General features: G+C 50.5%; 1 protein-coding gene across 6 annotated transcripts in view; it reads left to right on the top strand.

Moving 5' to 3' along the window:
- GALNT18 (polypeptide N-acetylgalactosaminyltransferase 18) overlaps positions 1–16,677 on the top strand; it is a 335,833-nt gene extending 319,156 nt beyond the window's left edge. For 2 of the 6 annotated variants that reach the window (XM_081263884.1, XM_081263887.1), the window contains exons 9-11: positions 2,053–2,217; positions 11,321–11,405; positions 14,716–16,271. In XM_081263884.1, coding sequence (XP_081120010.1) covers positions 2,053–2,217; positions 11,321–11,405; positions 14,716–14,879 — 414 coding nt within the window. In that variant the 3' untranslated portion in view covers positions 14,880–16,271. The other 4 variants (XM_081263883.1, XM_081263888.1, XM_081263885.1 and 1 more) reach the window with 4 other exon arrangements.
- The last annotated feature ends 2,168 nt before the right edge of the window (positions 16,678–18,845 follow it).

Genomic DNA, 18,845 nt, shown 5'->3' with positions numbered 1-18,845 from the left:
GGAAAACTGGAAATCATACGCAGCAAAATGAAACTAAACTCCTATAACTCACCATGCACAAAACTCAAAGTGGATCAAGGACCTAGAAATTAGATCAGAGTCCCTATACCTAAAAAAGGAAAAAGTAGGCCCAAATCTTCATCACATCAGATCAGGCCCAAACTTCCTTAATAAGGCTCCTAAAGCACAAGAAATAAAATCAAGAATCAATAAATGGGCTGGATTCCAACTAAGAAGTTTCTTCTCAGCAAAAGAAGCCATCAGTGAGGTGAAAAGAGAGCCTACCTTTGAGGAACAAGTTTTTGCCACATGCACGTCAGATAGAGCACTAATCTCCAGGATATATAAACAACTCAAAAAACTTAACACCAAAAACCCAAACCAATCAGTTGATATTTGCCAATGATAATTATTTAATAGCTCATGCTAACAAGAAGGACTATCCTGAATTCCAACCTAGACCAAAGAATTATGCTGTGTATTTGTCCACGGGTCCTGGTCACTGGAGGGGAGGGATGGAGTGTTCGTAACTTTGGTCCTTTGAGGACTAGAGCTCAGAGAACCCCATGACTTCTGCTGAGCCCCTTGCTGGGCTCAGGCTTGTGGGAACTTACTGAAAAATTCTGAAGACCGAGCATCATGGGGCATGCCTCTAGACCACGGCCTCACTGCAGGCTGGAGGACAACCTCTGTTTTTTAAACAAAGTGTCATTGGAACACAGCCATTTGTTTCTGTGTTGTCTATGGGGATGACAGTAGGAGTGAGTTCTTGGAGACCATGTGACCTTCTGTGCAGAAAAGAGTCCACACAGAGGCCTGACTGCTGTCCACAGAGCAGATCTGCTCACAGGGTGGCTCTTGGCTGGCATCTGCGAGCTTGGATCTCAGGAAGGTTCCCACCACAACTGAGGGATCATCGTGCCTAAGCCAATTGTGCAAATGCTGGGGTTCATCATGGACACCTGCTCTCCTTCTGGAAATCAGAAACTAGCGTGACCCAGACAGAGCTTGCCTGTGAGCCCTCCATAGAAACCCTAGGTGCTGAGGCTTGATGGGCTTCCCTGGTAGACGGCCCTTCATACAGTTGTCACACTCAGTGCTGGGGAATGGAGCCTGTCCCACGTGACTCCACTGGGGGAAGGCCCTGGGACACCTATTCCTGGCTCCCCAGGGTTTGCTCCCTGATCCTTTTTCTTTGCTGACTTGCTCTGCATCCCACACTATAACAAGCCATAGTCTTGAGTCCTCTGAGAATCACTGAGTCTAGGGATGGTCTTGGGGACTCCCTAGCACACCCTCAATGCCAGAAATGTTTGCCATCTATCCCTTTAAGAGAAAGCTTGCCATGAGCTGGGGTTGTGGCTTGGGCACTTGCCTAGCACCTGCGAGGCCTTGGGTTTGATCCTCAGCACCACATAAAAATAAATAAAATAAAGGTATTGTGTCCACCTACAACTAAAAATAAATAAATAAACATTTTAAAAGAAAAAGAAAAAGCTTGCCAACCCCTGCTCTGCACAGTTTTAGTAGGGATGGAAATTCTGAGTTCCTTCTCTCCCATCCCCTAAGACTCTGAGCTCCCTGAAGGCATGGCCCAGGCCTTTTTGCTGTGTCTCTGGCCAAGCACAGTGTCTGGCACAAGATACTGATCAGGAAGTCAGTGCGTCTGTTGGATTCATGAGGCTTTTTTTTTTTTTTTAACCGTGGGTGGTGAAATCAATTCCAATGGTTATGGTCAATATTTTTCAATGGAAGAAGAGAGTAGAAAATATCGGAGTGTATCCTACATAGTAAGGGTAAATTTTATTTGTTGAAAACTTTGTTTTAGTTCTATATGTGGGCCAAATGCTACGCTGGATCAGAATGTAAGAAGATTTTTTTATCTTGTTCATTGCAATTGATAATAGTTTGAAGACCACTGGATATCAAAGATCCAAGGTCATCCCTAACTGAGACCTCTTTGCCTGCTGCTGGGGACAGTCACCATTAACCCTCCTATCTCTCTGGCCATGGGCATTTAACCTCGTTATTTCTCCTTCCTTCCATCCCCAGAATGTGTACTACACAAGCAGTCAGCAGATCCACGTGGGTGTCCTGAGCCCCACGGTGGATGATGATGACAACCGGTGCCTGGTGGACGTCAACAGCCGGCCTCGGCTCATCGAGTGCAGTTACGCCAAAGCCAAGAGGATGAAGCTCCACTGGCAGTTCTCTCAGGTAACAGCCCCAGAGGGAGAGAGCCTCAGCCACCCCACAGAGCAGATGCACCAGGGGAGTGGCCTCAGGGGCCAGGGAGGTGTGGAGGATAGGAGGGGAGGGGTGCTTTGGCAATACCGAGGCTGTGACTTCAGGCCAGTTCAGTTCTGGGGGATTTTAATGAGCACCTACTATGTGCCAGAGGTTTCACGCAATTAGCTCATTGACCCTTGATATTGCCTCTGAGGGAAGTTGTTGTTTTATCTTCATTTTATTTAACTTAGATACAAGGACACAAGCTCAGAGAGGTGAACCACATGCCCAAAGATACACAGAAAGGGACAGAGTTGGGTTGTAACCTTAAAGCTTCTGTTTGATACACAAGTGCCTTCTCACAGCTGAAGACCCAATGTCCCATGTGTCCACAGTACTGTGGCTCTGATCTGTGACTCCCTGCCTTCCTCCCCACATGGAGTCACTCTATGAGATGAGGTGTCCTTGCAGTGTGGTATCTTGGAGTCAGATGATGAGAGCAGTCCCCACATCAGTGACCACAGGCATTTCATTCTTTTGTTCCACCTCTATCAGTTTGGGGCCCATTCTTGACTTCTTGCTTTCATTGGCCACTGCATCTCCCCATTATAAAATGACACCCAGGGATCCAGATGTCCAGCTTTAAAGAGACCTTTGCCTCTCCTAACCTCCAGGGGTCCTGAGGAACTGTACTCATGAAACTAAGTGCCAGAGGCCCCTGACTCAAGCCTTCCAGGTGAGGAAGGGGCTGTCAGACCCTGCAGGAGTTTTGTGAGTTGGCCACACCTTGATTCCATTCCTAGAGTCCACCTACTCTCCCCCACAGTGGAGGCCCCAGCTACAAATTACACTGGGGGCCGGGGCACCTTGGACCTATGGTCTGGGTATAGAAATCAAAGGACTTAGGGACCCTCAGTCATATCCTAAGTGGATGATGAATAATGAGCAGCAAATTCAAAACAAGGCCACAGATTGAGAAGCTAGTTAGAGAACAGGAGCAAGAACCCAAGCCAGGCCTCTGTAACCCCACAAGCTGAGGGGAGAGGGAGCACAGGGTGTCACATTGGAAGCACTTCTGGGATAGACAGAGGGTGCATGTGACAGCTTTGTGAGTCTCAGTGGGACCTGCAAATTTGGGGGGTCCAATAAAAGAGAATAATGCACAGGGAATTCATAACTCCTGCACCTGTACCTTTCTTGTTTGTGGAACCTTTGCCATGTATTGTAAATTTTGCAGGCCTATCCCAATAACAGCTGCATTCCTATAGTGCTTCCTGGGTGCTGGGCACTAGCACTTGGTGTATATTAACTCATTTAATCCTTATCACTGTACATGGTCAGTGATGAGGCAACTGAGGCACAGAGAAGATATAATACACCCAAGATGCTGCTGTTGGTTATTAATCACGGAACATTTCAAATTCCGTTTTATACTTCCAATCATGGGAGGACACTGGAAGAAGGCCAGGATCAGGCTGAGGTGTGAAAATCTGGGCTGTGCTTTCCTCCCACGGTTCTCTCAAGTCAAAAACCCCAGGCTCCCCAGCTGTGGCCTGTTGCTGACCCACTATGGGTAACTCTTCTGCCTGGTTTCTGGCCCAGAGGGAACAGGATGGGGCTGCATTCCCCGCTTCATTCCTACAACTTGAGAGACAGAGGGAGGTGGGAGACGTGTGGTTCGGAGGCTGGCTAGATGCACGCTGGTGAGGAATGGTGTGGTTTCCTGGCTCTGGCCCCCAGGGCCTGCAGGCTGGGGCCACAGGAAGACAAAAGGACACACCAGGCCCTAGGAGGTGAGTTGGTGCTGACTTCACCAGGATGAAATGGGTTTCACAGCTGAGCCTGCAGGGCCTTGGGGGTCACTTGAGGGTCTATGGGGCCTTTGCCTTCAGCCAAACCTACTGGTCGTCTGTGTTCAGTTCTTCCTAGGGGACTGTGAATGGCACAGTGCAGGAAGTGGATGGTGGTCCAGGGTGGGACAAGGCTGGTGGCTTCTCAGAAGACCCAGTACTTTACTTGGCATGCTCAGAGTATGTGGGAGCCTGCTCCATTTGGAAGGAGTGAAGGGTGTTCCAGGGAGGAAAACAGCGTATTCAAAACCCAGTCACATCAGGGTTCTCAGATAGGTGTGGCCAAATCCTAGAGGACAGTATGGGGAGTAGTCAGAGAAGAGCCTAGAGGGGTCAGGTCATGGAGGCCACAGGAACTGGGGGAGCTGGTTCCATGGAAGGTGAGGATGCACAACCCTACGGCGTGTTTAGGTCTGAGATTTCAAAAGCTTCCTTTGGTAGAGATTGTGGAGCTGAATTTGGAGAGACGATCTGAGAAAGGGGAAGAGTCAGATGAAGACAGAGGGAGACTGAAATGCAGTTTGAATGTTTAGCCATTCTCTCTTCCCTCTCCACCATGACCCCGAGGCTGTCATGGCCATGCTTTGGCCCCCAAGGCCAATTCTCAGGGTGGCCTCTGAGGCCCACCCAAGGAGCTCAGGCATTGGTGATGTGGGCTGGATACACGTGACAGGTGTGACTGGGGGGCCTGTGGTGGGCAGGTGTGCTGCTTCAGCTCACTGGAGGAGGAAGATGAGCAGACAGCCCCTGCAAGCCACAGCTCAGCTGGGAGTATACCTGTGGCTCTCGGGACTTGGTGTCACCCAGCTATAAGTGTTCCCTATGGAAGTTCGTACTCAGCCCCTTGACAGGTCTTGCTCTTCTAGAGGCTCTGGAATCAGCAAGGAAAGCCCTATCTGTGAACCTGGAGGCAAAGACACCTCCAAATTCATCTCTCACCTTCCCTCATTTCAAGGTGTGGCCTCAAACAGGAAGCACCACAGGTTCCTGCTGGAATGGACACTTTGTACAACACAGCAAGCCCTGCTGTGTGTGGCGTTCTGGGGCCTGGGCGGTTTTCAGCCGCTTTTGCATATGTCTAATTAAAGCTCCCAGAGTGCCTTGGCAACCACATCTTTGATCCTTCTACCAAAGGGAACTATTTGGAAGTAATACTTTTAAATTCCTAATTTGCAAACCCAGAGCAGTCGCTCTCATTTGATATTTAATAATTAACTTCTGTGCAACTTTTGCTTCATGCAAAATGATCAATATTTATCAAGCGACCTGGAATCCATCCTCAAGACCTCATTGATGAGAATTCGCTCTTGACAAGGCCAGAGGAAGCCGGGAGCCTCTTAAACAGTTCATCTTATGCTTGGGCTAATTTTCTTGCAACATGTTTTAATCTTTGCAAATTACATAGAGATCCTACCAGCTAGAATGTTCTACTACAGAAGTTAGGCTGGAAGGAACTTTTACTGGGAACATTTCAAATCTCCTTTCTGTTTTCACATTATGCATTATTTTTACTCTCCTGAGGACCACATTTAAGCTCCACAGACATTCAGACTGAATTAATTTCAAAATAATCTAGTATGATTCTCCTAGTTTCTCCTACAAAAAAGTAGACATTTGCATAGCTTAGAGTTCTATCTCATACCCTGATTTTCTGTTTAACAAATAAAATGCCTTTCCTCTCACCTCTGTGAGCTCTTCCAAATTTCCAGTGCTTCAGGCTGAACCAGGGCAGTGTTAGATACTGACACTGAGAAGCCACATTTGATGAAAGCATCTCCTGGTGAAGCTGATGTGCAAGGCTCTGATGAGCAATTTTCTGATGATGAACATTCTTTCCTTCAGTCGTTCATCAAACATTTATTGAGCACAGGGGTTTGGCAGGAGGGATGCAGATATGAATCAGACACGGCCTCTGCCCTCAAGGAACTCATGGGCATGTAAACACACAACAAAACCAGTTGATGAGAGCAGAAACGGAGGGGTATGTGGTGTTCTGGGAGCCTGGGGTGACTGGCTCTGCCTGAAGAACTCGGGGATGGCTTCATGTACATGACTTATTTGATCTGGATCCTGAAAGCTAGAGAGACAGTTCCCAGGCATAGAAAGGGAGGAGAACCCATCCCAGTAGAGGCTCTGCCCGGGCTAAGAGCAGAGTATATTTGAGGACTATGAATCCATTATTTTGTGTGGAATTTAGAGTTTGTGATGGGTCCTGTGGGAGAGAAAAGCTAAGAGCCAAGGAGATGGACAGATGATGAGGGTTGTTAAATCCACTCCAATGAGTTTGAACTTCACCTTAAAGCCAAGGGAGGGCCTAAGGGAGGTTCTTAAATGGTAGATCTTTGTATTGGTCGGTTTTTCATTATATAACAAAATACCTGAGACTGGACACTTATAGAGAACAAAAGCCTTGTTTAATTCACAGTTCTGGAGGTTCCAAGGCACTGGCTCATCTCTGGTGAAGACATCATGGAGTTATGACATCACCATGGTAAAAGATAGAGAGCTTGAATATGTAAGGGGAAGAAACCACATCTGGAGACAGAAAACCAGAGCATGGCTCAGGGCTCAGGATCTCTGTTTTATAACAATCTACCTTTATGAAAACTAACTCGGGGTCCCAAGGTAGATACCTCAATGTCTTCAGACAGCAACACCTTCATTGACCTAAGGACCTCCCACTAGGCCCCACCTCTTAAGGTGCCATCACCCAACATTGCCACACTTGAGTGAACAGACCACATACAAACCATAGCAAACCATTCCCTTGGTAGGGCCTGAAAGATCCCCTTGGTTGAAGTATGCAGGGTGGATTGGAAGGAAAGAGTCTGGAGGCAGGGAAGGAAGCTGGGAAGGAGGCCGTTCCATCATTCCCCAGGATGGGAGGACTTGGTTGCCATGGGGATGGAAACCAGGCAGCAGTGGAGGTGCACAGTGAGAAACATTTCAATGGTCTTTTGGACATAGTGATGGATTCAGGGATGGCAGTTGGGTTTGTTAATCCAGGACCACCCCTGCTGTAGGTTTGCAGAATGGTTGGTGGATGGTCAGTTGACCCCTCAAGCAACACATCCATCTCTAAATAGCCAACATTTCCCACTTTGGCACCAGATGCAACCTCATTGAAATGAGGGGTGGTGGTGTGGCCTTCCATGATTTTTCTAACTTATAACTCCACCTGTATTAAAGAATTTCCCAAACTGACTACCCACCAGGATTCTAAATTCATATGAATTAAGTATATGTCTTCTGAGAGTTCCCTTCACACTGGAATTTGGGGGGATTTTGGAATGCAGGGATGCAGTGTTAGTGAGAGGCATTTGGTCAATGACCCTGAACAAGTGGGGGGAGAGAGAGGAAACAGATATTAGGCTACTACAGAGAAGAGCTTTGTGGCAGTTCACCACAGAGCCCAGCAATGGACTACACCTCAGTGGTAAGGAGACGCCCTCTGTGACTGAATGGTTGAGCAAATGTTGGAGTCCCACTTGAAAGTCATCCCTGAAGGGGTTCTTTCCCTAGGAAGGATGTTGTTGTGACATGTGTCTTCTAAGCTCCAACTTGCTCCTAGTCTATCTACACATGTGAATACACAGTGGAAGGATTGGGACTATGTAAGACCTGAAAGCCCTCAGGGTCTCAGAGCTCCACCTTCAAGTATGTGAAGGGTTGCCTTGTGCAAGATCAAGAAGGCAGACTTGTCCTGTGCACATCTGAGGGAGGACCGAAGAGGTTCGAAAAAGGGCTTTCTGCAGGGCTGCTCCATATTGTCAGAGTTGCCCCATGAGTTTGCCAGCTCCGGGTGGGGCCGGGATCACCAACCAGCCAGCAAACACTCCAAGATTCAGTGGAGTTGGACTTGGTGTTTTTAAGAGCTTACCAACTCTGAAACTGTAATTCTAAGCTCCTTTGGTTAAACTGCAAACCCTGAGGAGTACCCCCCTACCCTGAGGTATCCCACAGGGCCAGCCTGAATTCAGCATCATGAATTCGAGAAGGAGTTGAACCCTGGTATGAAGATCTTCACCGCACTTGCCCATTATCCCACCTGATGTCCCTCTCTTCCATCAATCAACAGACTGGAGGGCAGTTGGGCCCCCACACTTTCTCCACGACTGATCAGAAAGCCGAGACAGAGGAGGCACCTCGCATGCTGTGGATCGCGTGAAGGAGTCCTTTTTAAAAATTCTATAAATCGAAAGGCTCCCAAGGCCACCCAGGCAATGGCCACATCATAGGTTCTGTGCTGGCTTCATCCTCAGAACAGCATGTGTGAATTTTTCCAAGTGGAGAAAGTCAAGGACAGCAACAGAGAGGCCTGTTCATGCCAGGAAAGAAGAGGTTTGGGAGTGTGGGGAGAGGCCTGGAAGAGAGCAGAGCCCAGGTCCCAGCCTGTCCAGGGACAGCTGGCTCTGACCTGCGGGGTCTAATTTGATAATTTGATGCAAGATGAGAAACCCACTCAAACACAAACCTATTTGCAGAACACATTCCCCAAGGAGCACCACTAATCCTGCCGGAGAGCTCCCCCTCACACGGGAGGAGTCCTTGACTTTCTCCTGCTCCAGTTCCCCAGTGCTGTCGGCAAGGCCAACTTCCAGAACCTTTTGTGCTGAAAAGAAAAGACTCTAATGGAGTATTGCGTTATGGCTCTGGAATAAAACTGCTTTTAATTTCCATGTCATTCGGAGGGGCAAGTGTGCTATTGTGCAGCGTTGAAGGACTGGCAATGTTTTGTGTGGGCCCTGAATGTTTTCTTAGTTATTTTCAGTTTATGGCCGTCAGCACTTCCCTCCGCCTCCTCCTCTTCCTACCGAGATCAGGGATCAGCGAAGGGACCAGATGCTCCCTGCTCCTAGAACTGAATGGGTTTTTAAAAATTTATTGATCAAATATTTATGCGGTGTTTACTGTGTGCCAGGCACTACTCCATTTTGTAAATATTACCTTAAAAGCCAGGGCAGTACTATAAGGCCCTTAGTAAACATATCCCCACTTCACAGATGAGGACATTAGGGCACAGAGAGATTAAGTAGTTTGTCGAAAGTCAGACCTGGAAATTCTGACTCTGGCATTTGTCCTTTAGACCGACCGTCCTACTATGGAGGCATTGTCTCACCTCTAGAAAGCCAGTTGGTTTCTGAAATGGGAGCTTGGGGCTGAGGTCTCCCTGCCAAGTTAGTGTCTGGGTGTGTGATCTGGCTGGATCCCTGCCTCCCAGCAGACTCTCCCTGGCCATCCCACCCTCTCCATGTCCACTCTGTACCTATTCTTTTGCACCCATCTCCAGCCTGCAAGTCTAAGGCAGAATCTAGAATCTCACTTAGGGACTCACCTGAGTCCCCTTTAAGAAAGAAAATACCCAAGTGCTTATTGAATAAACCGGGTGTTGAATATTCATCATACAGAAAGACCACTTTACTCTACAAAAAAGACTTAATCTTAGGGTTTCTTTAACTAGCCCTAACATCCCACTCCTGCTTTAAAGTATTTGATTACTAATCATTAACTACTTAACCTGGAAACTTCTGAGCTCGTTGAGCTTAAAGCCAAAGACCCACAGGGCTGCTTGCCCGAGGAAACTTAATTAGCAAGGAAGGTGGAGGGGGAGCTCCGAAACAGGTGGAGAAGTCTGCAGCATCCAGGAGTCAGGACACACACCACCTTCTTAAGACCACCTTGATTGCACGTGAGACCTGCTGAGCTCAGCCCAGATGCTCTGGAAGCTTCCCTCAGGGTGCAGGTGACAGTACTGGGCTCAGGACTTTCCTGAAAGATGATCTTGGCTCCTGTGTGGTCCCTGAAGGGTGGCCCTAGGCCAGTACCACCAGTGCAACAGAATCTGAGAACTTTAAAGGCACATTTTCAGACCTCAGCTCAGACCAACTGAATCAGGACCGTGGTCTAGTTTCACAAACCCCCAGGTGACTCTAACGCCAGGCTCTGTTTACCCAGCTTTTATCCAATGAGGGACAGGACTAGTTTGGTGCTCACACATAGCCATTACTGATACATACTTGGAGAAACTGAGGCAGGGAGTTGCTTGGTTGCGTAACAATCTGGGATCTGCTCCTCCATGCCCAAGAGGCTCATGGACTTTGGCTTCCTCATGCCCCGATGTGCACAGTCAGTGTGCTTTGCTGAGACACAGAGTGTCCTAGACTGCTCTGTCTCCTTCTGCAAATGAGAAGATAGAAATCCAGAGAGGCCCAGCAGCTCCTGGGCCACATGACCAAGGCCAGGAAAAGATTCTGTGTTCTTTGTTTCTGTTCAGGTCCTTTGCAGTAACTACTCCAGAGAGGCCAGTAGGAGGAGGAACAAGGCTGGGGGCTGGGAATCCATGTCTAGGAATTATTATTAGCCTTCTTAATTCTATACATTCTACTTCCTTTTTTTTTTTTACTGCTGCTTCCATATTTAATTTGGTTTCCATTCCAATTAAGCTCTCTGTGTGCAGTGGTTTCTCTCCTGCCAGGTTTAATTGCCCTTATTTAAATTCTTTAATTAAAAGTATTGTGTTTCCAGATCCTGTAGTTGTATTACACAAATGCTTTAGACAAATGGACTGGTAAACCAGGCAGCAGGCCCTGCCCAGAGAGAGGGTCAGGTGGACCTCTGCCCCCAACCCCAGGCTCAGAGCCGTGGGACTGGTCCAGAGGCTGTGGGCTGGGCCTGGAGCTCTGCCAACAGGTGCACCTGCTTCCTTCCTCCCTCCAGCACTCTAGCCCAACACAGCACCCAGAGTAACCTGGTTAACAGGCTTGCTTTGGCTAGCGCTGTCATTCAGATTCAAAGCTACAGTCTGCTCAGTGGCCCAGGAGGCCCTGCCAGCCAGCCCCACCTCACTCACCTCTAGGATCTCATCTCCTTACCTGTGCCCACTCTGCTCCTGCACACCTAGAGCTCCCTGAATGCTCAGGCTCCTGCTGGTATGGGAATGCGCCTCCCAGCAAGTCCCCAGGGTCCCTCCCCTTCTCCAGCATATTCTTTGCTTGACTCCCTCACCTGACCCCCTCTTGCAATGGCGGCCCGCCCCTGTTCCCCAGCACTCCTGAATGCCCTTTCTGGCTCTGAAATCTTGTGCACAGCCTTACCTTCTACCACACCATGGAATATACCACCTGCTCTCCCTCCTGGAGGACAGCCTCCTCCACAAAAGCAAAGATCTTTTCCCGTCCAGTGCATCACAGCAGCCCGGAATGAGCCTGGTGCATGGGAGACACTCATTCAGTATTTTCCAGGTGGCTGGAAGGAGAGCCATCAAAGGAAGCAGACCAGTAGTCCCCAAGAGCCCCTGGAAGCTCATTAGGAGCTTCCTCCACCCAGGTGGTACCACCAGCTCCCTCATTCTAGCCCATGACTGCTAAGGATGGGGTGTGGGGCTGGTCCCTTGTCCTGGTGAGGAACAGGGAAGGGGGAAGATACCCTGGACTCCCACTCTGGCTGTGCCACCGTAGGCTGGGCAAGTCTCCCACCTTCCTGAGCCCCGTCTCCAGTCCTGTAAATCGGGGATTCTTACTGTCTCCACCTCTCGGGGTTCTTATGAGGAATGCGGGAGGCTCAGCAGGGGAAGCTCTGGGATCCGGGCTAGGCAGATAGTAACTAAGCACCAGTGGTTATTACTTTTATCTCCAACACAGAGCCAGCGGGGACAGGTACAGAGGGTAGCAATGCCAGGCTGCTCCTAAGATGCCCAGCTTGCCCGGAGGGCATTGATTGCAGGAAAAGAAGACTTCTTTGCAATTTTGGCAAATGGGATCTGCTCAGAGAGAGGGAGAGAGCTTAGACTTTGTTCAGTGAGAATAGGGAGGGCCGAGGAGAAAGGCAGCTCTTGCCCGAAAGGGGACCTGGCTGCCCTCTCAGTACCAGAGATGTGGTCCCAAGGGACACTCCAGGACTGCTCACCCTATTCCAGAAGGTGCTCCTCTCTCTGCCTCCAGGCAGGGAGATTTCCTAGGTCTCCTACACTGCCTCCCTGACAGCCCCAGATAGTCTCACTGCTCTTGGCCCCATCCCTTTCTTGTACATCCTTCCAAGAGACCACACTGGCTGTCTCTGCCTTGGGGTCACATGCTTTCTGCCTCTGGGGTGCATGGGGGGTGGGGCAGGGTAGGGCCTGGGAAATGTCAGAGCCTCTGAAGGGCACTTTACTTCTCAGAGCCCTCTGCCCCAACCTTCCCCTTTCCTCTGGGCCTTGGCAAGGTGCCCCCAATGAAAGCAGGCACATTGGCTAAGAATGTGCCTAAGTGGCTGGCGGGGAACGAGGGGGTTGCGGCCTCCTCTGTTTTGGACAAGTTTCTCCAAACTTCTACGGTCCAGAAACTATGAAGCAGCCTCATTGTTGGCAAGGACTGGCCTGGGCCCTGAGGACATGCCGAGCAGCCAGAACCCCCAGCAGAGTGGCCAAGAGCTTGGTCCGGCCCCACTTTCTGTGTGTGGGCCCTTTTGCTGGAGCCTCCACGCTGGTGCTGTGAGCAGCCTCACGTCCCTTTACTGTTTTATAGCTCATCAACAGGCTTCTCATCAGAAATTATCCTGTGGCCTCAGTGAAACCGGATAGCCGCGAGGCTTGGTCAGGAGCACACAGCAGACAGCAAGGAGACGCCACATCTTGGGTGTCCTGGCCTGGCACCCCTATTTTCTGCCTCATGCCTGAATCCCAGCAGGCCATGCGACTTAGAGTGCAGGGCTGGTTTGGGGCACCCTGCCTGAGCTCTGCTCCCAGCCTCCTCAAGTGAGACAGACGGCAGGGATGGCAGGGTGTTGGAGGGGCGGGGAGGCTGCTATAGGTCCACTTAAGAAGCAGCAGTGACCTGGCCCAATCAGGTGTGGGCGGCAGATGCACTCAGGCTATGGGGCCAGCAGATTGACATGGAAACCATAGGCAACTGGACTGGCAGACAAATAGGCTGGCCTTTCCTGGAGCAAGTGTCACAGGGGATTCCTCTGGCTTCAGAAGTTCAGCCTGTAAGGGACCCAGTTGGGGACCCTAAGGGGACCTCAGGTTCTAAGGAAACAACTCAAGGAGCCCTCGATGGCTGACCCAGATATGTTCATGGATGAGGTATGGCCACCAAAAGTGTCGATTCCTTGGCCCTGTTGAAGGAACCTATTTCCTATCTGGTGTGAGTGAGGAGGTGGCCCTTATTCTGAGCAACACCCAACAACGGGAACTCATTCAAGAGAGAGCACCTGGCTGCCCTGGGGCAGAAAAGTTACACGAGTTGTCCCACAAGGCACTGGGGAGGCTGCGTGTGGAAAGACTGAGGGGAGGTGGGAAAGGGAGAGCAGCAGACCTTGGGTGGAGGCCTCAGGAGGCTCTGTGGCCCCTTGGTGGATGCCCCATGATGTTCAGCAGGAGGAGACTGGCCCAACAGTGGAGCCTCTGGGGAGGAAGGTGCTTGTTCAGAAGGTTTCTTCTTCCTCTCTAGAGGTGCCAAGCAGAGATTAATGGCCCCATGATTGGAGCATTGACGCCATTCAGCCTGCAGATGGGAGAGGGGGCTGGTCTTGAAGGCCTCCTCCATCATCTTTTTGATGGCTGCTCCCTCTTCTGCCCTCTCAGAGCCTGCACCTGTGGTCCCAGAGGGGCACACTGTCCAGCCTTCTCTTTGTTCTGCCATCTCTCTGCCATGGAGGCGGTCAGTCACGGTTCTTCCCAGGGGAGGCCCCAGGTGTAGGGTGCAGGGAGAGCGACGGTCTTTATTCACCTGGACGCTTCAGAAGAGGTTCGTGTGATCTGGGCCACTGCTCACATTAGACGTTGGGAATGCCATGTTCCCTCCCCAGCATGGGCACCCACGCCCCACCCCTCTGCCTCCACCTCCTCATTCCCTGCCTGCCTCCTTCACCTGCTTCTCAAACCCCTCCTGAGGGAGCTGGAGCCTTTGCTTTGATTTTGTTAATTGAAGAATAACAAAGAATAACACACATAAGTACAGAAACGTGCAAAATACAGGTTCAGCTCAAGGCAAAGGCCTAGGTAACCAACAGCCAGGCCAAGAAATAGCCCACTGCCAGCACTCCAGAAGCACCTGCCCTTGTCACCTGCCAATCATCTTCCCTCTCTCTTCTCCCCAAAGGGACCACCATCCTGACTTAACACCATGCTTTGTTTTGCTTTTTAGGAAGTTTACAGAAGGACAATTATGCACGTATTCTTTTTTATCTGGCTTCATTTGCTCAACATTATATTTGTGAGAGTTATCCTTACCGAGTGTAGCTCTAGTTTGTTTTCATTACTATATAGTAATCCATTATGAGAATATACCATGTGGTATTTATTCCTTTTTTTGTGTGTGTGTGTGGAGAGTATTGAACCTAAAGGCCCTTTTCCACTTAGCTACATCCTACATCCCCAGTCCTTTCATATTTTTTTTTAGACAGGATCTAAGTTCCTAGAGATCTTGCTAAGTTGCTGAGGCTAACCTCAAACTTGATCCTCCTACCTCAGTCTCCCAAGTTACTGGAATTGCAGGCATTACCACTTCACCTGGCTTCCTTCTACTCTTGATAGACTTTTGAGTTTTTTCTCCGTGTCCTTGGTGCACACACTCCTATTAGATACCAACCTGAGCATGGGATTGTTGGGTCACGGGGGACATAATACTGACAGCGTCTCTCGTATTCTCTTGAGGTGTCAGAGGTTGCCATGGGGATGGCTGTGGCTGGCTGGGGATGACTTCCTTTCAGAAGTGTTTACCATTTCCCTCTCCTACTGCCCACTGTGAGTGGAGAAGGCTCGGGATGAAGAGTGCCAAGCGTGATGGGTGGACTAGAGGAGGAGGGGGCAGGGTGTGAGGTGGGGAAGGCTTCCTGGAGGAGACTGAGCAGGGGCTGGGCTTTGAAACAGTCATGGCTCAGCCTGCTGTGGAAGCATGGAGACAGACCCCGGGCCGGGCACAGCTTGCTCACAGTCCAGGAGCCCTGGCAGAGTGGACATGGGTTCAGAAAACTGTGAGGAGCTTGGAATGGATGCAGCAGGAGAGGGGGAGCAGGGGAGGGTTCAGAGACGAGGCTAGAGAGAGATGCAGCACCACACCAGGAGGGACTCTGTGCCAAGCTGCAGAGCCGGGCCTGTCCTATGGGTCACACGTGCACTTTAGAGAGATGACCACCGCCCACCTCTGGCAGCTGGAAGGAGCTCTCTCAGGAGGCTATGAGTTATTCAGGTAAGAGTTGACAGTGGCCAGAACCAGGACAAACATGATGGGAGAGGGGTAAAGGACAGTCACAGGACATGAGCAAGGTGGAGTTGGTAGGACTGGTGCCTAGCTGGATGCTGAGGAGAGGATGGATAAACCATGTCCAGGTTTCCCACATAAATATCGGTGATTGCCAAGATGGGATGCATAGGGGTTGGTTTCAGGGAGAAGGTGAGCTTGTCTGTATTTGCTCCAGTGCCCCCTCACCGGGACCACCCTCCGCCCAGCAATTCCACCCACTGGGGAGGCCAAGTCCAGCTGGGCACAATTTGGTGGAAATAGAGGTGCTCAGACAGTCCAGGCTGGTGCACTAGGCTCACAGCTGGCAGCCCCAGAGGGCCCAAGCCCTGCGAGGATGTCACTACAAACAGAAGGTAGCGATTTCCTCCTTGCTGCTCTAGGGCCACTCTGGGGAGCACAGCATCACTTCCTCCTAGGGACTACAGGACATCCTAAGTGTCTAGGATGATAGAACATTCTGAAACACCAATAGCAACGGGGTTGACCATGCATGTCCAGAACCTGGGGAGTCTAATGGTCTCAAAGACAGGGTCCAAGGGCCTGATTTTGGTTGAGGCCAGCACTAATAACCCCAGAGGTCCTAGGAGCAGGAGGACCCAGGCCTCTGGGGATGTTCAAAGGCAGGCTGATGGGGGTGAGGGGATCCTGAAGAACTAGGTTTTCCAAAACAGAGCCGAGGCCCAGGGTAGGAGCTATAGGAGCAAACCAGAGTGCCACAGACCAGGCAGGTAGACAGAAGTTGGGACAGGGAGGTCTCTATCCTCACAATTCAGAAGTAGGGTACTGTGAGGAAACTGAGGCACGCGTTCAGTCTTTGGGAGGAGAAACACATCAGAGACGGGGGACCCTGAGGTCTCATGGGAATGCTGGCCCCCATGCCACACAGACTGCTCTGGCCCCCACTGGCCACTGGGCTCCCTGACTATCTATGAGTTGTCTCTATGCCCTCTGACCCTCCTGTCCACCCTGGCTCCTAGGGAGGCCCCATCCAGAACCGCAAGTCCAAGCGCTGTCTGGAGCTGCAGGAGAACAGCGACATGGAGTTCGGCTTCCAGCTGGTGTTGCAGAAGTGCTCGGGCCAGCACTGGAGCATCACCAACGTCCTGAGGAGCCTGGCATCCTGACCTGCCCAGAGCTGCCTCGGCCCACCCTTTGCTACTGTGTAGCACCAGCTGCAATGTCGCCTGCTGTCTGCGTGGGGTTGTTTGGAGTCTGGGGAAACCAGGTTAGCGGGATACCGCCCCCCAAGAGCTTTTTACTTCCTATTCAATTTTCATGGAGTTTATAGAAAGATGCCGAATGATGGGTGAGGGTCTAATATCATAAACTATTTTGCAACTGTAAATAGGGGACAAATGGAAAATATTTATAACTGAAAATAAAGTACAATTGATTAAGAAAAGGGTTTTTGTGGTTATTCGTTGCCCTGTGGAGATTCATGGCTCCTCTAAACTCGGGAGTTCTCGCAGTCAAAGATGCGTCCTTCTTTGCCCTTCCTGCTTCACGTCTCTGAGAAAAGGAGACTTTAAACCCCTACCAACAGTGGGCACTTACTGGGCACGCTGCCAGCTTGCTTTGTGAGTCTGTAAGCGGGCAGCTAGCAGGGCACCAGGACCTCAGGCCCCGAGGGAAGGTCCCTCCTGCCTCTCCCATGCACAGCAGAGCCCTCCCTGAAAGACAGCCTCAGTTCTCCATTTCCAGAGAGGTGGCCATTACTCAATGACCCCTGGACCATCATTGGCTGGGCCTCAGGCCACACTACCCTCTTCTCAATTCACCAAGTCACCTCCTTCACCTCTCCAAGCTGCCTATGTCCAGTTGCAAAGGCCAGTTTGGCCCCTTCCATAAATCATGGCGTATTAGTGGCTTAAACAACAGAAAATTATCTTCGCGGTTTTGGAGGTGTCGAGTCCAAAATCAAGGCATTGACAGGTCAGTTTCTCCTGAGGGCTTCTTCCATGCCTCTCTCCCAGTTCCTGGCAGCCTTAGGCATTCCTTGCCTTAGAGGGCTGTCTTCTCCCTGTGTCTTTATTGTCCACCTTCTGTATACGTCTATCCCTCATGTCCAAATTTTCCATCTTTTTCAGGACACCGGTCCTCTCTTGGTGGGCAGCAGTTCTCAATTGATGACCTCTGCAGAGGCCCTATTTTCAAATAAGATCAGATTCTGAGGTGCTGGGGGTCGGGGGTTCAGGTCATTTACACAATGCCACCCATGGCTCAGTTAGCACTGGGTATGGCCTGGAAACCCAATGGTAGAATGTCCTTGCTGGAGCCTGTTGTTCAACACTTGGCCACTCCAAAAGCTTCTAGTTCCTTCTTTGATGTGGGGGCTCCTGCTTTTAGATCAAGGAACAACCCCTTGTGGCACACAGCAGAGCAACAACCCATGCCAGGCTCTAAGATGAGGAAGGAGAGGAAGCCCTCTCTGGATAGGTTTCAGTCCTGCTCACCTCTCCCACGTTACCTGGGCCTCTTTCGCAGGGACACTCCAGCCCCACCTGTCACCTGTTTTGAAGTGGTAATTTGTAGTTGAAAACTGATGTGCACAGAGAAGCATCCTGCATCTGTGGGACCCCAGGAATTGAAATCACCTTTGTGCCCCGAGAACCCCATCCAGCACAGGGTTCACCTGGAGGGACCCCAACAGCTTCCCATTGAAGCTTATGTTTAACTCCCCCAAAGAATCCCATGGGCTCCATGGCAGATCAGTGAGAAAATACCCAGACATCTGCCGGCCTTGGCCATACCTGATGGCCACCAACTGGGAGGTTAGTATGGGGACTCAGAGGCCTCAAGAGGATAGAGGCTCCTGGGGATCGCAGGTGCTGCCTATGCCTTGCACCTGAAGCTGGGGCTCCCCTATCCTCTTCCCCACACTGACTTCTCTACTATTTAAATTAATTGCTTAATTAATTTAATTGGACTTATTCCCACACTCATTGCAATTCATATCTTCTTGCTGCAGCCCGTTCCTTACTTCCAAATTCATCCTCTGTTCTAGTCTCACTCTACCCACCTCTGTCTTCACCTCTAAACCTCCAATTCCTGTTCTTCATAATCACCATGCCTAAGCCTACACCAGTGTTCCCACAGTGTGGTCCCCCAACCAGAAGCATGAGCATCACCAGGGAGTTTGCTATGCATGCAGTTCTAGAGTCCCACCCCAGACTCCCAGAATCTGAAATTCATATAGAGTCGCTCAAGCCCTTCAGGTGAATAGGATTCCCTGAAAAAGGTGGAGAGCCACTGCCCGGCACCATCCTGGATCAGGCCACACCTGACCTCCCTCCTGTGCTTGCCCAGCCTCGCCTTGAACAGCATCCATTCATAGCCTCAACAGCATGCCTGTTCACAGCAGCCTCTGCTGCAAGCCTGCAATCCATGTGGCCCCCCGCATGTACCCATGCTCATGCCTTCTTTCTGCAAAGAGTGTGGGCTCTGGAGCCAGACAGCCTGGGTTCAAATCCCGGCCCCACCCACCCCTTACAAGCTGGATAATCCTGGACAGCTCCCTCCCTTCTTTATGCAAAAGAAGGTT

Source organism: Spermophilus citellus (genome assembly GCF_964194105.1).
Source record: "Spermophilus citellus genome assembly, chromosome: 2".
Taxonomy (NCBI): Eukaryota; Metazoa; Chordata; class Mammalia; order Rodentia; family Sciuridae; genus Spermophilus; species Spermophilus citellus.
Note: the sequence above shows the minus strand (reverse complement) of the source record. Positions and strands in the feature narration are given on the sequence as shown.